Source organism: Bactrocera latifrons, unplaced genomic scaffold, assembly GCF_001853355.1.
Source record: "Bactrocera latifrons isolate USDA-ARS-PBARC rearing strain unplaced genomic scaffold, ASM185335v1 scaffold_14, whole genome shotgun sequence".
NCBI lineage: Eukaryota > Metazoa > Arthropoda > Insecta > Diptera > Tephritidae > Bactrocera > Bactrocera latifrons.
In genome coordinates, this window is record NW_017534852.1 from 35,119 (window position 1) to 53,573 (window position 18,455).

Consider the following 18,455-nt stretch of genomic DNA (forward strand, 5'->3'; position numbering starts at 1 on the left):
TTTCTTCTCCTTAATTTATTTTTTATTTTTTTGAATAATTTTCTTTGAGGTGTGACCATTTTTAATTAATGAGTGTGACCATTTTTTTACTGAGTGATATCTGCTTTAATTTCGCTCAGCTTTTGAACGAAAATGTAAGTGTTATGAATAATTATATGTCATCAATAATAACGTCAATCTCATTTCTATAAAATTGGTATTTATATATTGTACATACCATATTATTTCATTTAAGTATAAGTTAAGTATCTTATACCAATTATAGTTTTCATGAAAAGCGCTTTTTCATATTGAGGCACTTACAGAAAAATACTTTGATATATAAAGACAAAAGTTGCACTCATAATTAGCCTGCTGTATTATATTAAAGTACCTATACCACTGTAAATACTTTTGTGCCCAAATATGCTTTCGATAGCATTGATCGCAATTGCAAACGAGCTGCGCTTTGTTCTGTTGCTAACACATGCAAAGATATTTGTATTTATAAAGTAAATGAAATAAAATATCACTTCACTTACATAAATATGTGTAAATACTTGCTTTTTAATTTTTTTGTATTCCAATACAAAATTTAACAAAGGATATACCCAAAAACAACAAATGATTTTGATAAGAGAAATTTTGTTAAATTTGCAACAAAGAAAAAATGTTTTCAGATTGTTTGGCATGTTTCTTTTTGGTCATAAAGTCAAATGAAATACAACAAATTTATATATAGAAGTCAGTTTTTTTGAAATCAATGAAAAAATTATGTATATAGCTCCGTAGAAAATGTACTTAACAAAATGAACTAAGTAAATGATTAGTGTAACTTAAAAACTATAATTATTTTATTTTTGTTGTTGCTGCTGTTAACTTCTTGGGAATTTACGAGGCTTTCATTACAAATGTAAAAATATGAATTTTGGATTTTTATTTATATTTTTTTTGTTAAGGTGGGCGTTTGAAATTTCTTTAACTGGTCACGAGACAAGCACAGTCAATTTATCGTCATCGTCATTAAACCGAAATTCTTATAAACATCAACAACAACCAATTCTAAGCATAAACAGTTATCAATCCATTAATTGTCGTATTTTGAAATCTTCCAAATTTTGTTGTGGTATCAGACGTAAATTGAAATCATTTGCTAAATGCAACACTGAGTAGAAAGCAATAGAGGGCGAAAGCGCTTCCACCATATTTTGGGACAAAATGTCGGGCAGGTGTTCGTATACATCTTTGAAACTGGCCATGCCGGCTACAAAGCGTTCCTCCTGTATAATTGGATGTTGCGGTATTTGTTCCGGCGGCGTTGGTTCTTTGATTTGCTTATTTATCAATTGTGTGCAGCAACGTTTTAAATTTTTCATATCGATAACTTTGGCACGCTTYGCAAAGGGCACTATGATTTTGGTGACCTGTGGATTATAAAAAAAAATGCAAAAAATATTATAACTCCATTAACAGAATTTCAAAAAATTTATAACGTTTTTGTCAAAAGATTTCTTTTAATTTCGATTTTTTATAAACAATTAACTGATAATAATTTCGAAAATCTGGAAAAAATGCCTTGACGTCGTCATTTAGATAACTCCATCAGGCACTAGATTATCTACTAATAAAAACATTTCTTTAATCGGATATCAGGAGACATTCTATTATAGTCCGAAGTGTGGTTTTCTGACTTCTACAATTGATGGTCACCATAAAGAGCTTTTGTTGGAACCAGATCAACATACATTACTTTAACAACTATTTTTTATATATTTTAATTTTTGTCAAGTAAAGTCCAAACCTTATTTATTGATATGTTTTTCATTTTAAAAAAAAATTATAATTTAAACATAACAAATTATGTAAAATTGTTATTTATTCATGTCTCTGACCAARCCTCACCCTGAATGGAACCCTGATTACACCGACACCACATATATTATATGTGACCTGGTCTACGAAAAGGGAGCTAACGTGAGAAAACTAGTTTATGACTTTTTGGATTCTATCACGTGAAAAAGCATCTCATCTTCCATCCGAATCAACTAAGATTTTTTGACACTAACTAACTAAGCCCCCTTTCCGTAGACCAGGYCACATATAATGATCATTTGTATACACTCACCTGACTTGGTGCACCATCAAAGCTCGTTGCAATTTCCAATACTGTATTGTTGGCAGGATTATCGTCACCGATACCATCTAAGGGTGGCGGCTCCAGTTCACCATTGTCGCCGAAAACATTCTGCGAAGCGTTGCCTATATTGTCAACAACCAAGCTAGCATTTCCAACCATGCTATTCAAATCACCCGCATCACCAGCACACAGATCGCCACAAGCGCCATCATCGTGATCGCCAAAATGATCATCAGCTGCGCTCACATGATCATTACCATGTATGCCATCGCCACCGGCCAACTCAATGTCATCGTCTTCAACGACGGGTTGCACTACAGCGCTCGGCGCACACTTAAATTTATTAAACATTTCCGAATCTAATTGCAAATCGGTTGGTAATTTCAGCTTGCGTTGATCCCATTTCTTGTGATAATTCGCTTTACGTGCTTTGTACTTCTCTATTTTAATGAAAATATCGTCGAATTCCTGCTCGAATTTCAATTGTTTTGAACGCTTCTTACTGAGCGCATGACCACGACGTGCTGGTGCCCGTTGATTATTCACACCCTGTAATGTCGGTGCCGTAGACGGGCGCGGTCGCGCACGTTTAAATTTCCAATGTGATGGACCGGCCCAAAATTGTGATATTTTATCTAGTGGTCGATATGAATATTCGAGTTTTGAGGTTGCGTCAACCGGACGTAAATCTTCCAGCAAAACTGGTGCTTTGCGCAGGCCACGGCAATTATTTATAGCAGTGCGCTCCTCTATGGAAGATATAACAATAAAACAGGGTTTAAAAAATGTGTTGACTTCTTTTGATGAAAAAATTTTTTATATTTATAAATATCCTCAGCAGATGATTAAGCCATGTTCCATGTCAAAAGCGGATATCGGCCATTATAGCATAAATCTACCATAAAAACCATTTTATTGGAMACGATATCTTCACGAAATTTGACATGAATTATTGCCCAAGGCAACTCTACACCGAACAWATTGTCTAGATCAGACCACTATACCATATTTTTAAAGTATAAATATAAGGAGAATTTTTTTATTTGTGTGGAGTATTAAACTTTTCGGTGCTACCGAAGATAACCTTTTTTACCACTTAACCTTTTTTCTTGTTTACATATATAATTACCTGTAGTCAACTCCTCGAAATCATTATAGTCCACATCCAACATAGCAGGTTGATCATTTAAAGCTGGTAGTGGCTCACACTCCGCGTTAATATCAAATGCCATGGACATATGCTCACCACCACCATCATCACAATTACCACCATCAAATGGTGCATCTTCAAATGGTACATCCAAACTACCACGCAGACTTTCCGAATTATCATTATTATCTGGTATAGCCTCAGGTGTATCGGAGATCACATATCCAGTGTGCAGCGGTCTTAGTTGCAACTCATCAATTTTTTTTATTTGCATTAAGCGATCACAAGGTGCAAAATTCATTGCATCCGATGGTATGTTCTCAGGCGTATTTTCAGGTGCAGGCGCATTTGTATAATCACAACCGGCCTTCAGCTGTTGTGCATCCCAAAACCGAAATGTTGTCCGTAATCGTAGCTCAGATTCAGTAGTCAATAAGATATTATTCATTAGTCGATTTGAGGAATTTATTGAACCAACGATTGTATTGAGTTTGCCAAACACTGGATCCTGTAACGGCACTGTATCTAAACGTGCATTTAATGTGTCCTTATTTCTTGTGATTGTTGACACAACACGACGCGTACGTTTCGGCTTGTTTTTGGCTTTTTCAGCAACTTTTTCACCATTCTCATTCACAACGGCGGCGGAGGCATTTGGATCTGCATTGCCTTCACCACCCGTTGCCACGTCGTCATCATCATCACTTTGCGCCTGACGATTAGCAAACTTTTGAGCATTTAAACCTGCAGACATACGCAACACGTCCGTGTGTACAGAGTCGACACGAAGTCCATAAACTTTGGACGAAGCTTCTAGTGAAGAGCCAGCCACCTATATATGTACATAAAACGCACACAAGAAACCAGTTCATAGCATATTTAAATTTAAAACCAAACAATACACTCACCTTAAAGTTATTTAATGACTTGTGATGACGATCCAGTAGCGTAGATAACGTATCAATTAAGGACAATGACCACGCATTATCCTTACTAAGTTTGTTCCCGTTATAAATTTCTAAACATTTCTTCAACGTCTCGTTATCCTCGAACATGGACTCGCGTCCGCTGCCACTTTGTAACATAGTGCGCCGACGCGCCTGTCGGCGTTCTTCATCATCATCGTTTAAAGGTGTAGCCAACAGATTTGTGTTTACATTACGCGCTCCTTCACGGTATATGCCCACTTCGGAACGCCGCAATGGGGTATCTGTGTTAGTGGGCGTCATGTGTACCGTAGCAATATTTGGATGGTTGAGTTTTTCTGCGCCAACGAAGCCACTGGTACTGGCTTCCTGCGCCCTTACCTTACGCGGTTGAACCACGGTTGCTGTTTGTACTGTTATAGGCTGTACTAAATTATTATTGGCCAACTGTTGTTGCTGCTGAACCTGCTGCTGCTGTTGTTTCCAATGTCCGACAGTTGCCAAAGACGAGCGTCCAGACGTTGTCGTTACTTTCGCGTACTGTGAATTCATACAGATAGTAGGCACTGTCATTGAACGTTCACGAATTAAAGAAAAATTTTAACTAAATAATACAATAAATAGCTAATAGTTAATGAGCTAAAGTAAGACTCATTTCTACAATTCAGTAATTCTGTTCATTTTTTCGTTGTCTTTATGATTGTTATCCATCGCGTTCATCTTTTTCAATATTTTATGCGCTCATCTTTTGTTTTCGCATTCGCTGAGCGTGGAACTACTGCGCTTACAAGAATACTCACTCAYTGTGAATACAACAACAATACTCACTTTTTATGACCAACTAGTAATTTTTGTGTTCCCAATTTCACAATTATTCTAAGAACTCTAATAGGTTTTTTTTACAAAAACTATTAGGAAATATAATTGTTTACAATACCACTTTCAAAAAATTKCACGTCTAAATATTTTTATATGAACTAAATGCGTAATTTGCTCGCTTGTAGTTTCTCTTATTTGGCATTGTTTGCYATACGAAATTTCAGTTGTTTTCAAATAAAGTTAATCTGACGCCACAAAAGTGTGTCGCTGTTGACGTTTGTCATCTGTCAAATTTCAAATTTTAAGGAGTGCGTTCACGCAAAATGGCACTTTTGTAAATGTTTTTTTTTTTTTTTTGCTTTATTGCTGGATATAACGCTATGTATCTTCTGCGAAAATAATAATTAAAGTGTGTTAGTAAAAAATAAACAAGATATTAATAATTAAAAAAGACAACTTTGCAGCGCCATCTTGCGGTGAGCATTTCGTACTCATGAATATGTAGTGATGTATTTACAAGCAACCATACCATAATTAGCATAATAAATGTGCATCATAGCTGCTTAGGGCTTAATTAAAGTTTTAGTCATTTTTGTATAAGTAATAACAGATGAGAATTCTGGAATTTAGTATATATATTTTCAATCTGCCTTGTTTTAATACCTACCACCCTGGCCTATTGTAAACAAAATGGTTTGTTGATGAGGCAAAGCGGAAAGGCGATAGGTGGAGAAACGACGAATAAAACAAATTGAGTTTTGTTTACAAACAAGAATAGCTTCAAAAAGTAGAGTCAACTGTCAAACGACAGTATTGTTTATTCCTCTTTCATACAAAATATATTTGAATGTCAAATAATAATGATGAACGAAATTGTCTTGTATATATATAATACTCGTTGTTTCACTCAAAATAAGATTTCCATAGAGTTATAATAATCTTTATAAATTATAATAAATATTAATAAACCAAGTTTTTTTACGATTTTTTTTTGCCAAGATCTATTTTTATATTTTTTTTTATAATTTTCTTCATATCATGATAAGAAAGGTTCTGCAAATTATTGAATAAAATAAAAGTGCTTGAAATACAATAACAATAACAAGGAATTTATGATGAAAAGTGAATCTTTTAGATTTGTTATTATTTTTTTATTCCTTTTATAAATTATAATTATTTAAGCAAACTTTGAGAATTAAAAAGAAAAGTTTCAAAAACTTTCAATGTTTAACATTAGAATTTGAGCATGAAATCGAAAACCCAAAAGCTATTCATTTGTTGGATAATGTAATCATTTTGCTCATATAACACTTGAAGAGTTTTTCTAATTTTGAATTTTTCACATTCTAGGATCACGTCATCTGGTAAATTAAATTAAAAATAGTGTTCACGTAAGTTTTGGGTAAAACAATTTAAAGCTTTGAAAACTAACGTAAAACGTTCATAAATAAGTATAAAACAATCCTAATATGTCAATTTTGATTTGGTAGATGAAATTTAGGCATTATTGAGATATTATGAAATCCTAGTCCTCCCTTAACATGAAGGAAAAGATRAAAATTAWATGATGAATTCACATACTTGAATATTCCAAATTAAAATTTATTTATGCGTGCAATTTTCTATATATACTTTTTAAATTTTGTTAAACATAAACACTTACCAAACAATTTGGTAACTCGAAACTGCAACTCTGCATACCGGCTTTTCTGTCGGCTCATACGGCATTTTCTAACGTCATCAAATTTTCTCTCAGCTGTGTGGGTGTATAAGTAGTAGCTACTTTACTTTAATTATTTTAATTTTTAAGTGATTATGTTCTAAAAGTTTATTATTACAGTTTACTATTAAAACAAAATAAATCGATATACGGAAATATAGCGTATATTTATGTGATACACATGTATTGCTTTGATAAAAATTAATTATTCGCCGAAAACATGTACATAAGAAAGTGGAGTAAACTAGTAAGATAAGATATATGACAAAAATATATTTTATTAACGCTTAATTTTTAGTTATTCGTATTGCTGGCGCTGCTAAGTAAAGAAAGCGGAGCCAAGACCAATTCTAAAAATGCGGTAGTAGAGGATATAGCAGATTTTAAAGATTTCAAAAAACTTATACGTACCAAAACCAATGTATTGGTATTGTTTGTTGCGGGGGTGAAGGAAGCACCTGTTGAGTTAAARGTTTTTCGTGAAGCTGCAAATGTAGTTCGCGGTACAGGAACCATGGTATTAATTGATTGTTTGCAAAATGAACGCAAGAAACTTTGTAAAAAGTTAAAGGTTTCTCCCAATGCTTATATATTTAAACACTACAAAGATGGTGATTTTCATAAAGATTATGATCGTCAARTCAGTGTTGCGTCAATGGTAAATTTCATGAGAAATCCCACCGGAGATTTACCATGGGAAGAGGATCCTGAGGGTGCAGATGTGTTACACTTTGATGACTACAAATCATTCCAACGTCACATGCAAAAAGATACGCGACCAATGTTGGTAATGTTCTATGTACCTTGGTGCGGCTATTGTAAGCGGCTGAAACCTGACTATTCTAAAGCGGCAACAGAATTAAAAGGTAAACCCTACGTTATTGCTGCAATGGATGTAGAACGTACCGAGAACGCACCGGCAAGACGTGCYTATAATATAACAGGTGTGCATTTAGTTTATTAAAAGAAAAAACATGCAATAATTATATACATTTTCAATAGGTTTTCCCACCATATTGTATTTCGAGCGTGGACAATTGAAAAGCACGTATGAAGGCGACAATAATAAAGAGGGCATAATTTCATTTATGAAAGATCCAGATGCAGCGCCTGTTCAAAAAGAAAAGGAAGCTGATTGGTCAGCTGATCCGAATTCTGAAATTGTGCATTTGACAAGTCAAGGTTTTGAACCCGCACTCAAAGATGAGAAATCCGTTTTAGTTATGTTCTATGCGCCCTGGTGTGGTCATTGTAAACGCATGAAGCCAGAATATGAAAAAGCGGCGCTAACTATGAAAGAACGGAAAATTCCTGGTGTGTTGGCCGCCTTAGATGCCACTAAAGAGAAAACTATTGCTGGCCAATTCAACGTACGTGGCTATCCAACGCTTAAATATTTCGTGAATGGTGTTTTCAAATTCGATGTTAACGTGCGGGATGCAGCAAAAATWATCGAATTTATGCAAGATCCGAAAGAACCACCACCACCACCGCCGCCGGAGAAGTCGTGGGAAGAAGAGGAGGGTAGTGAGGTGCTCTTTTTGAACGAAGAAAATTTCAACACATTGAAGCGTAAAAAACACGCACTTGTGATGTTTTATGCGCCTTGTAAGTAAAGGGGAATAATTATTTCCTTTAATGAGAGTACATACAATTATTTTACAGGGTGCGGTCATTGTAAGAARACCAAGCCAGAATTTAGTGCCGCTGCTGAGGCATTAAAAGACGATCCGCGCATAGTACTTGCTGCTGTTGATTGCACCAAACAGCAAAGTCTTTGTAAATCTCATGGTGTTAATGGATATCCCACTATTGTTTAYTTTTCATACTTAAAAACGAAAGTCGATTATAGTGGTGGACGAAGCAGCAAGGATTTTATTTCCTACATGACAAAYCCAAACCTTTCGGCCAGTGAACCTGTGCATGTCAAACACAAGGCAGATGAACTGTGATGCCAGTATAACTGTGTGTAATCGCAATTTATGAGTTGGAAAATATATTTCAAGTTAACTGCTACCCAACGAAGTGAATCTAAAACTTTTTTTATACTTATCTAACTATAAGTTCAAATTTGCTACATGTGAGCATTATCTTTATAAGTTATCTTTTATATACATACTCAAGTGTGATTGTTCTTACTGTGCTCTCGAATTTTGATAAATAAAATCTATCATGTTTAGTATTAAAATAAAATATTTCTTTGACTTCAGTTACTTTTTTGAAATTTCCCAAATATTTTTACGGAAAGCTTTAATTTAGTAGACATTGGATGGATAAAATGTCGGCACTGTTGTTGTTACGTCGGATTTAATGACATAGGAGCGGCAGTCACTGTATTAAAGCGTTATAATATGCGAACCCTTTTTATTAAAACAAAAAAACGAAAGAACTAATATCAGCATTATTAAGTTTTTTCTTTGAACACACTGAGATTTAAATGAATATTGTTTTGACAAATTAGAATTCAAATAAAGACGCTAGCGCTGTACGGCTTTTAAACACGAACTTGTTTAAATATTGTGAAAGTTAAAATCCGTAACAAAAAATTTAATCGGCAAGTATGATCGAGAGTGCTCCGTTCACAGAATAGTAGGGTCTACGTAACCGTAACGACGCGGATTTTTATCCCGCCCAGGACCGCCAACTTGGCACACTTCTGCCGCTATAACATCTAAATAGAGCTATTTTGCAATTCCTATTAGTTTACGAAGATTTCTAACTGCACATAGAACCATTTGCCAAACGGCAGTTACTTGTCACTAATTATTTTYCAAAAATATATCAAAATAAATTCACTTCACTTTTGTTTTCGCGCAAAAATTTTCATTCGCACGATGGTTTTTATATTTTCACTTATATTTTTCATATTAGAAAATCAACTCCTTATACTCCTGCGGTATATGTAATTATTTTATATTTCATATTCCAATTGCAAGGCAAATGAAACGTCTCAGCTGTTTGTACCAGTTTACCGCTTTCCACCAACGCGTGGCGCAGACTTTTGCGTCACCTTAGCAGCCTTCTGTTTGGGTGCTGCCTTAGCTTTGGCCTGGGCGGGCTGTGTGGTCTTCTTTGCAGCTTTAGCGGCACGCTTTTGTTCCTTAGCGACTTTGATAGCCTGATCGCGTTGAGCTTTACGGACTTCAGGTTTCATGTTACGCTTAGCCAAAATTTCGGCAAGCGATGCACCGACGATGGCACGCTGGAACTTTTGAGTGCGGCGAGTACGTTTCTTGGTTGTCTCTTCCTCGATACCTTTACGGTGCTTGCGACGGTACAAAACAGTCCAGGTGACCTTACGTGGATTGCGCTTCATCAGRTAGGAGCGTTCGCACTTCTTGTCGAGGAAAGTGAAGGTCTACAAATTAGAAAAACATCATTTAATACTATATTTTATAAATAACAAATTGATCACAYACCTTGCCATCAATCTTGACCATGGTCTTGCCATGACCGGGGTAGATTTTGTACCCACTGAATGAACACAATCCGATTCTGCAAAAACRAATAAACCACTATTAATATGCTTCAAATTTCATTTTGCACAATTATTTTCGGTTACAAATATAACAAAAATGTATAGTAAATTCACTTCTCATATGTGATGTTAGCAATATAATGAAATAAAAAATTACAATTRGCGAATAAACGTACTTCATCTTGCTATTGTTGTCAGTAGAAAGAAACGGAAACGGGCGCGATATTGACAGCTGTCAGTGGAGTGTCAAAGTTTGACAGCTTTAGCTAACTAAAAGGCGTAGCCCCTAGCGGCAGATAGCTTGAAAAATGTTGGATGACAAATGTATCTATTATCAATCATAGCAACGGGTGTTCCAGGTGAAAATATATGAGCACATATTTAATAAACATATATGAGATGAACTATAAAATTGTTATAAGGAATTGCGTTTTTGGGGAACAAATCTAATAAATTTTGAAAAATAATATTTCATTTGTACCCAAGTATAAAATCATTTAAGTATTAATAAAATATTTTCATTGCACAAATGTCCTTTGGAAACGACGCATGCGCGTAAAGAAGCAATGCTTGTGTATTCGRTCCAATAACAAATATTTTGCAAAAAAATACTATTTTGACGTCAGAGTATTTAGTTGAAAATCAACAAAACAGGAAAGTAGACTCGTTTTATTTAAAGTTATTTTTTAAAAGTTAATAATATGAAGTTAACTTTACGACGTTACTCCTTATTGTTATTGCTGCAATTTACATTTCTGTTAGCTGATTTGTTTTTCAATACTTTTGCKCATATTTTTCTGAGGGATAAACTTCAATTATCTATTGTTTTTTATGTGTAAGTAGTATTGTACAATTATTACATTTTGATAACAGTGTTAAATTAAATTTCAAAATCTCTTAGCACTCAAGACATTCTCATCATTTGTGAATATGTGTTCTTCACTTTTGCTGTGCATTCAACTTGCGTTTATGAGGTGAGCAAAACTAACAGAATTTTTGTATAAAAATTTTTATAACAAAAAAATTATACAACTTAATAATTGGTTTACGTCCAGGTCGGCGGTGCCTCTATAATTTTCCGAAGCTGTAAATTCTTCCTAATCACTACTCTGACATATTTTATACTTTCGGCCACGCAACATTTATGGATTGTTTACAATGTTATGTGGGCGCCAAATGCCGATTGGTCTAGCACTTTAACAGCATTGGCATTTTTCCAGCGATTAGGTATACTTATATAATATATACACCTTTTTTTTAATAATATTGAAATTTTATATTTTTATTTTCAGTATCCTTTGTTTATTATTACGCCTGTAAACATACGGCTTTAGTTGTATCCGATCCTCGTTATGATGAAGAAAATATTGATTGGATTGCCGAGCAATTGAGTGTAAAGTAATTCCCGTTAAGGAGTATAACTAAAAGAAACATCATTCCTTAACTTTACGTTTGAAAATATTAATCGCTCAAAATAAAGTTATCTAATTAAAATGTACAAAAATTTGTGGATTATTTTTTCAATAATAACAAAGGTAAAAATGAGATTTGACAAAATKAATTCCTTAGCGGAAATGCGCATCTGCTACTCGTAGGGATAATTTTTTTTAAATCACATAAGCAGAKAAAACAATAAAGTCTACTGCCTAATATTACAACTAAATTTATAAAAAACAAAAAATTCTAATTGAAACTACTCAGAATTTAAAAAAAAATATAAAACGAAATGATTCCGTCGTTAAAATATATATCTATATATAATTTTACAATATAATTTAATTAAAATAAATTTAGTATACCTTTCCAAACATTTACCAATTTATAAASAAAAATGCAACACTTATAAATCCGCTGTTTTATCTGTCAAAAACAAAACAGTTTCGTTACGCTATCACCGGTTGTCAAAKAAATATTTTAGTTTACATTGATATCTTTTACTTTATAAGAATTTCCTTCATTACTAGCATTATGGCTGATTCCTTGCATAAAAATTTTGAAACACTYCGCAGCATATTTGAAGAAGTGCTGAAAATGAAAAATAGCACTGGCGAACGTGATCGTGCAGATGAACTGACCGAGAAACGCAAGTACGCGTCACTGCTCTTCGTGCTGATAAAAAAAGTTAATCGAATGGTTAAATACAGTTTGCGTTCCGGACGTGAAGACTTACATCGCGAAAAGGTACGAGTGGATAGCAATCGACTGCACTTGCAGAACTTACTGTACGAGGTTAACCATTTAAAGCGTGAGATACGCTATTGCCACAAATTTAAGAGTCAAGATGAAGATATTGAATTGGTGCCCGATGACGATGAAGCGCAAATGGATGATGATAAAAGCACCTTGATGCCCACAGATATGACGCCGTTGTCAGGACATGCCAAACATTTGGCACGCCTTGAGCGCGAATTAAATTTACGCAAACAATTGTCGGCGCAATGCAARGAACTGCTCAATACCAAACAACAGGTGTTTAGAGATATTATTCTGAAAACGGAGAAATTGACATCGTTCGCACCATCGTTGCGCACCCTATTGAAGGCAACACGTCCATTGCAAGATGCACTGCAAGTGCCCATGGATCGCGAATGGAAATTGCAACAGTTAGTGCAGTTGCTYCCACAACCACTTTATCTAGCTTATATGAACTTACATGCACTGGAGTTGGCAAAAGAATGTGATGTTTGTGTTATTGTAGTGGGTAGTGAAGATGATGTGCGTCAATTAGAAATGGCAGCACAGACGGAGACTATTAAGAGTGGGGCTAGCTCGGACACGGACGAGGTAGAGGTAGGTAGCGTTCCAAAGAAGCGTAAAACACATGGCGGAAATAGTGATTTACTTGTGGATTTAATGCAAGAGCAACGTAAGCGTGTGTTGCAACCACACCCACTTGAGGTACGKTTTACGATTGGGAACGGCACAAAGAACACTGAAGAGTCTATAGCAATTAAATTGCGTTATTTTAAGCGTTTGGGCTTTGTCACCGCTGCAACGGTAGTATCTTTGGGTGAAACTGAGCAAAATTTCGCCGATGCAACACTCACACAAGATGTGCTTAAATATTTGAATGATGATGATCTCGGTGACCGTATACCCGTGCCCGGCGCAGAATACGAGTTGAAAAATATTAATATGTCAACAAAAGAGTGTCTGGATTATCTAAAAGCTAAAGAATTTGGACGTCCATATCGTTGGCTGCAGTCCATGTGTTGCATTGAAGTTTTTCATGAAGTTGTCGATACAAACGTGACTAATACACCAACAGAACAGCCGAAATTGCAGAAACTAATACCCGATTTAATAAAATCGATTCAACAATTGTGGAATTCCCGCTTGAATTTAATAAAACAGATACGTGCTTTAGTACAAAAGCATATTGATATGTATCTTAAAGAAGAACGCTTGCCTACCACACGTCCCGCTTGTAGCCTCGTACAATGGACAGCACTCACTTATGAAGAATATGTGGCCTCATCGTCGCATGTCGACAAAGAACTGGYTAATGTCAATCAGCTATTCTATCGCGCCGTAGTCGTACGCGGCTCAGCCAAAATGGAATGTCTCGTTAGCATCAGTAGCAAATTTCCTACCGAAAGTCCTCATTGGTTCATTTGCATTTATTGGAATGGTCAACATAATGCCATGAACAGTGCCGCAGTAAAATCAATGGAGTTTTGGACAAATTCGCTAACACAGTTACAATTGCAACATCCGTTGGCGTTGTTGGCGACTCAACTTGTACGCACTATGTACAGTTTTGACATATTTTTGGAGACGGAGGGCCCACTGTACAATCCAGTTGAGTATCACCGCGAGAAGCACTACATAAAGGCATTCGCAAAACGTATACGTGCAAGACCATATCGCTATATCGAAGGAGGCACCGTTAATACATTTAAACAATAGTATGTGAGAGTTTTTATGCTTTAGATTTGTAATAAAAAATAAAAAAAAATAATACATTTTTTTGGTATTCTTTATGGGTTAAAACTGCATAAAGCAAACTCAAATTAGTTAAAATAGTACTCTTCATAGAGTAAGTTATGCAGGAATGTGAGGGGTATTATAGKTTCGCCGCAGCGGAGGTTAATGAGGTTGCTAGCTGAAAGTCAAAAACAGTTGTGTTGTTTTAAAAGTAAATTTTAATTTGCAGTAAATGGAATTGAACAAAAGTCAAATATTGATAAAATAAACATTAGTTTTTTTTTATAAACCAAAAGACACGTTTGTTGAACATATTATATATGCGTGTCGTAGATAGAGAAATGGTTAATATGTGTATATATATATATATGTACGTTCGAAGGACTAATGCTATTTAATTAAATATTTTTATATAAAATGATTTGCATTGTATACAATATAAACGTACATATATGAATTTGTTAATAATAACTTTCTCATTTCTTTTGTTTTTGTTTTATATTTACCTACTTTACATATGGCTACAACTATATCAATTGGATTTAGTTGTTTAACACCCTTGTCAATAATTTAGCTTACGCTGCACCATACATTCATTAATCCTGAATTAGTAAAAAAAAAACATTATTTTACTATACATATACATACATAGATTTGCTTAAAATTGCATTAGAAAGCTGCTGCTTTTTACGTCGTATTTAAGAGCGACACGCCGAACAGTTTCTCCCATGATTGTGCAATGGCATTTAAGCAACTGTCGGCATTCTCTTGTGTCTCAAAAGTGCACTGCCATATTTCACTCAGATCTTGTGTTTCGTCTAGGTAATTTATTAGAAAGGTATTAGCATCAATTTGCTCCACTTCGACGAGATTTGACATTAATTGCTTCATACAAATCTCCACTTCGGCGTCTGCATCTGAGGTAGAAAGCCAATCAAATTTACTTGAGCTGATGCACAGGTGCGTGTCTGTAGTTAAAAGAGTACATGTGCTCAAGTTACGCTTTGCTTGGCCACAAGTCACTGTGCAGGCATTAAGTAATGCGCACATTTTCAGTTGTTCATCGTTAACAGCATTATTGATGCGTTTTATTAGCATGGCGGTTGGTTGATATTTCAGTTCACACAGTGACGGTAGCGAGTTATCTAAACAAAATATTCAAAAATTATAGTCATCTGGAAGTTCGAAAATCTTTATATTASATGTATAGAGCCTAAGAGAAGTTTTGACCCAGTTCAACCCATTGTGAACATACTACCATCAGAAAAGGGTTTTCTCTGAATTTTAATCATATATCTCACACATTGACCGATATTTTCGATAAAAATTCAACTATAAGTACTCGGCCCAAAATATGGCGAACTTCGTCTTACTTTTTTCACAAGATATCTCAGTTTTTACTCAAGTTACAGCTTGCACGGACGGACGGACACGGATTTCAACTCGTATCGTCATCCTGATAATTTATATACATACATATATACAACCCTATATCCATCTCGATTAGTTCTAGGTGATATATACAACCGTAAGGAGAACAAAACTATCATACTCTATAGCAATATGTTGCAAGAGTATAAAAATGCATCTGTGAAGTCTATTAAAGCTACGGTGTAACCGAAGTTAACAATGATTCTTGTTTTTTTAATTATACTTACTCGCAAAGTATAGCAATAAACTATCGGTGCGCAGGATGTCCTGTAGTAAAAGTTGAAAATTGCCCCAATCGCGTAATGTAAAGGCCAATCCAAGTTTCCAGGGCAACAACTGTATGCATTCCAGCCGATCTGCCGTGACGCTCACCAGTAGGCGCAACCATTTGGCAACATCTTCATTTTCGGGCCCAAACGCCTCCATTAGATAGCACTTGCATGTGGACATTACCAATATGCCTGCGCAGAGAGTTTTTGTATTGTCATTATATATGCGACCGCGTGCTAACCATTTGAACTGTTCGTTCTCGTCGAATTTCGTCTGATAGAAGTATAGTTTGAGGCGGTGATCGACATCATTAAAATCTGTATAATTGAATTTGTATGGCTCGCACTTTTGGTCAGTTTGCGAATTAGATTTCCTTGAGCTAGACATAAGACTGTTGGTGGTTTGAACAAGAGCTGTGGAAGAAATAAAAAAATTTAGATTCTTTATCCTAACTAAATGGGCTTAACTGTCACTGTGAACTAAATGCGCACTTTAAGTTTTAGAATTGAAAATATTCTTTAGGTTTTATAATTTATTTGAAGAGGTTTTCAAGCAGTTCGTGTTAACCTCAAAGTGGAAAGTACATGTTTGATAGAAAACAGGGAGACAAATCGCAAACTCAWTCCTTCATCCTTCAAATAATTACAAACATAACTCAAATAATTGACAATATTCGGCTCGCAAATAATTTTTATTTTCTCCGTTGGTATAGCGATTCCTGAGGGTAGTCGATTTAGACATGTCCGCCCGTCTGTCTGTATATAGGCGAAAAATTCCTTTTGATTTTTTTGAGATACGGATCTGAAATTTTTTTTGCGTCCTTTTCTCCTACTGAAGAGGCTTATTTGTCGAAACGGTCGATATCGAAATACTTAGCATACATATGTATGGCTCTCGTACTAACTGATCGATAAAATCATAAAAATGCGCGTGTATTAAATCTTCGCTGCCTCCGGGGTTGGTTTTTTTATTTTACGTTCTTAAACCTTGATAAACTCTAAATTTGGCAATTTTCTTTTTCCATATATTTCCCTCAATCGTCTTTACTCCTAGTTCCAGCTCGAATTAGATGAACAATTATAGGTTTATAGTTTTAAAGTTACGTTCTTAAAAAAAAAAAAAATTTGTATGAAAAAGTATTGTGGGATTTCTGTTTGATATCGCGGATGGACTGGTAGACCTAAATCAAGTAGTCTCCCTATTCAGGCGCATTTAAGGATCAGCAATTGCACTCACCACCAAACATGGATGATACTTTGTTGCTTTCTTCCTTTTTTGTGCCCTGCGTGCTTTGTCCATTAGTAGAATCATTTGCTGATTTGGTTTGTATTATTATTGGCTCTGGTGAGTTTGAGGAAAAACTCTCCGCTGCTAACAGATTTCTAAGAATCGCCTGCTCCGCACTCTTGGAGAGTAACTCATCGGAGGAGGATGTTTTTTGCAAAAGTTCCTGCTGTTGTTGTTGTTCATAAGCRGTACACACACTATCCGTAACCGAACCGGATGAACTGCTTTCGATGAGCTGGACATGTGCTGAATTAACCAGCGCGGGAGCAACAGTTTGCTCGGCAGGATTGTTACTATTCACTGTTAATGGGTCAGCATGCAAAGAAGCTTTTGTTGGTGGAGTAGTTGTTGTGATTTTTCTTGGTTTAGCTTCAACTATTTGATTTTCTAGCACAGCCGCTATAGCGGTATTACCAAATTCGCGTTCAATAAAACTTTGTGTATAGCCGAGGTTGTAGTTTTCCTCCAGCGCTGACATGTGTTGTGCTAGGCGTCTCTCTTCGGACTCCTTACGTCCGATGTATTGATCCAAAACCTCAATACTAGATTGACTTGGGTTGGAAATTATATCGACATCGCTGCTTTCGCCGGTGAACTCCTGTTGACGTTCTATATTGGAGCTGCCCACAACCGATTGATTAGAATCGAAGGAGTTTTGTGAGTTGGTAATTTTCGAGCAGGACGAGGATTCGTTAAGTGAATTAGCGGAGCCTTTACATTTTGTTGGATGTGGTTTAATAAAGTTGTTGAAGGAGTGGGTGTGAAAATAGAAAGGTTMATTTTTAAATGTTTATGTTTGTATAATCAAATACTATATAAATTTTTATTGCATTATGTAATGATGTATGCGATACCCTGCACCCAAGCTGTTACGTGGCTTAAGCTACCGGGGTTATTTTTGTGCGCTTGAAATGGTTTATTGTTTTTTGGTTTTTATGCGCTTGCTAGAAATTGTTAAATATTTTGAGAACTTAAACTGAGACCCAAATTTATGCTACTTTAAATTTATTCTATTAAATTAAATCTTATACAAACATCAGGGTTGCAATTTTTTTAATTTAAAACTTTTGAATGAAAAATTAAATTTGTAATTTCACATTAGGGATAAAAAATTAAATTTATTTAAAATTATTTCAATTTTAAAGATGTGTATAAGAGACAGCATATATACAACCCTATATCCATCTCGATTAGTTCTAGGTGATATATACAACCGTAAGGAGAACAAAACTATCATACTCTATAGCAATATGTTGCAAGAGTATAAAAATGCATCTGTGAAGTCTATTAAAGCTACGGTGTAACCGAAGTTAACAATGATTCTTGTTTTT

General features: G+C 35.1%; 6 protein-coding genes across 7 annotated transcripts in view; 3 read left to right on the forward strand and 3 right to left on the reverse strand.

Moving 5' to 3' along the window:
* Nucleotides 1-710: 710 nt before the first annotated feature.
* On the reverse strand, nucleotides 711-4,927 carry LOC108965369 (condensin complex subunit 2). The gene is made up of 4 exons (XM_018927720.1): nucleotides 4,175-4,927; nucleotides 3,246-4,098; nucleotides 2,105-2,865; nucleotides 711-1,403 (listed from the first exon to the last, which is right to left on the reverse strand). The coding sequence occupies exons 1-4, from the start codon at nucleotides 4,763-4,765 to the stop codon at nucleotides 1,059-1,061; spliced, it is 2,550 nt and encodes an 849-aa protein (XP_018783265.1). The 5' UTR covers nucleotides 4,766-4,927; the 3' UTR covers nucleotides 711-1,058.
* A 1,834-nt stretch (nucleotides 4,928-6,761) lies between these two features.
* On the forward strand, nucleotides 6,762-8,773 carry LOC108965465 (protein disulfide-isomerase A5). The gene is made up of 4 exons (XM_018927907.1): nucleotides 6,762-6,978; nucleotides 7,030-7,675; nucleotides 7,734-8,339; nucleotides 8,397-8,773. Exons 1-4 carry the CDS (start codon nucleotides 6,952-6,954, stop codon nucleotides 8,681-8,683), a joined length of 1,566 nt encoding a protein of 521 aa, XP_018783452.1. The 5' UTR covers nucleotides 6,762-6,951; the 3' UTR covers nucleotides 8,684-8,773.
* A 754-nt stretch (nucleotides 8,774-9,527) lies between these two features.
* Nucleotides 9,528-10,465, reverse strand: LOC108965466 (60S ribosomal protein L24). The gene is made up of 3 exons (XM_018927908.1): nucleotides 10,386-10,465; nucleotides 10,151-10,226; nucleotides 9,528-10,089 (listed from the first exon to the last, which is right to left on the reverse strand). The coding sequence occupies exons 1-3, from the start codon at nucleotides 10,388-10,390 to the stop codon at nucleotides 9,700-9,702; spliced, it is 471 nt and encodes a 156-aa protein (XP_018783453.1). The 5' UTR covers nucleotides 10,391-10,465; the 3' UTR covers nucleotides 9,528-9,699.
* Nucleotides 10,466-10,851: 386 nt separating this feature from the next.
* On the forward strand, nucleotides 10,852-11,674 carry LOC108965403 (transmembrane protein 138). Its single transcript, XM_018927763.1, has 4 exons — nucleotides 10,852-11,044; nucleotides 11,111-11,183; nucleotides 11,265-11,436; nucleotides 11,502-11,674. Exons 1-4 carry the CDS (start codon nucleotides 10,911-10,913, stop codon nucleotides 11,609-11,611), a joined length of 489 nt encoding a protein of 162 aa, XP_018783308.1. The 5' UTR covers nucleotides 10,852-10,910; the 3' UTR covers nucleotides 11,612-11,674.
* Nucleotides 11,675-12,092: 418 nt separating this feature from the next.
* On the forward strand, nucleotides 12,093-14,166 carry LOC108965385 (THO complex subunit 5). The gene has a single exon (XM_018927743.1). It carries the CDS (start codon nucleotides 12,178-12,180, stop codon nucleotides 14,116-14,118), a length of 1,941 nt encoding a protein of 646 aa, XP_018783288.1. The 5' UTR covers nucleotides 12,093-12,177; the 3' UTR covers nucleotides 14,119-14,166.
* Nucleotides 14,167-14,565: 399 nt separating this feature from the next.
* Nucleotides 14,566-18,455, reverse strand: part of LOC108965455 — an 11,902-nt gene continuing 8,012 nt past the window's right edge. For both annotated transcript variants that reach the window (XM_018927888.1, XM_018927887.1), the window contains 3 exons: nucleotides 17,074-17,835; nucleotides 15,795-16,250; nucleotides 14,566-15,281 (listed from right to left, as the gene is read on the reverse strand). In XM_018927888.1, the coding sequence (XP_018783433.1) occupies nucleotides 14,824-15,281; nucleotides 15,795-16,250; nucleotides 17,074-17,835 (1,676 nt within the window). In that variant the 3' untranslated portion in view covers nucleotides 14,566-14,823. The remainder of the gene's footprint in view (nucleotides 15,282-15,794; nucleotides 16,251-17,073; nucleotides 17,836-18,455) is intronic.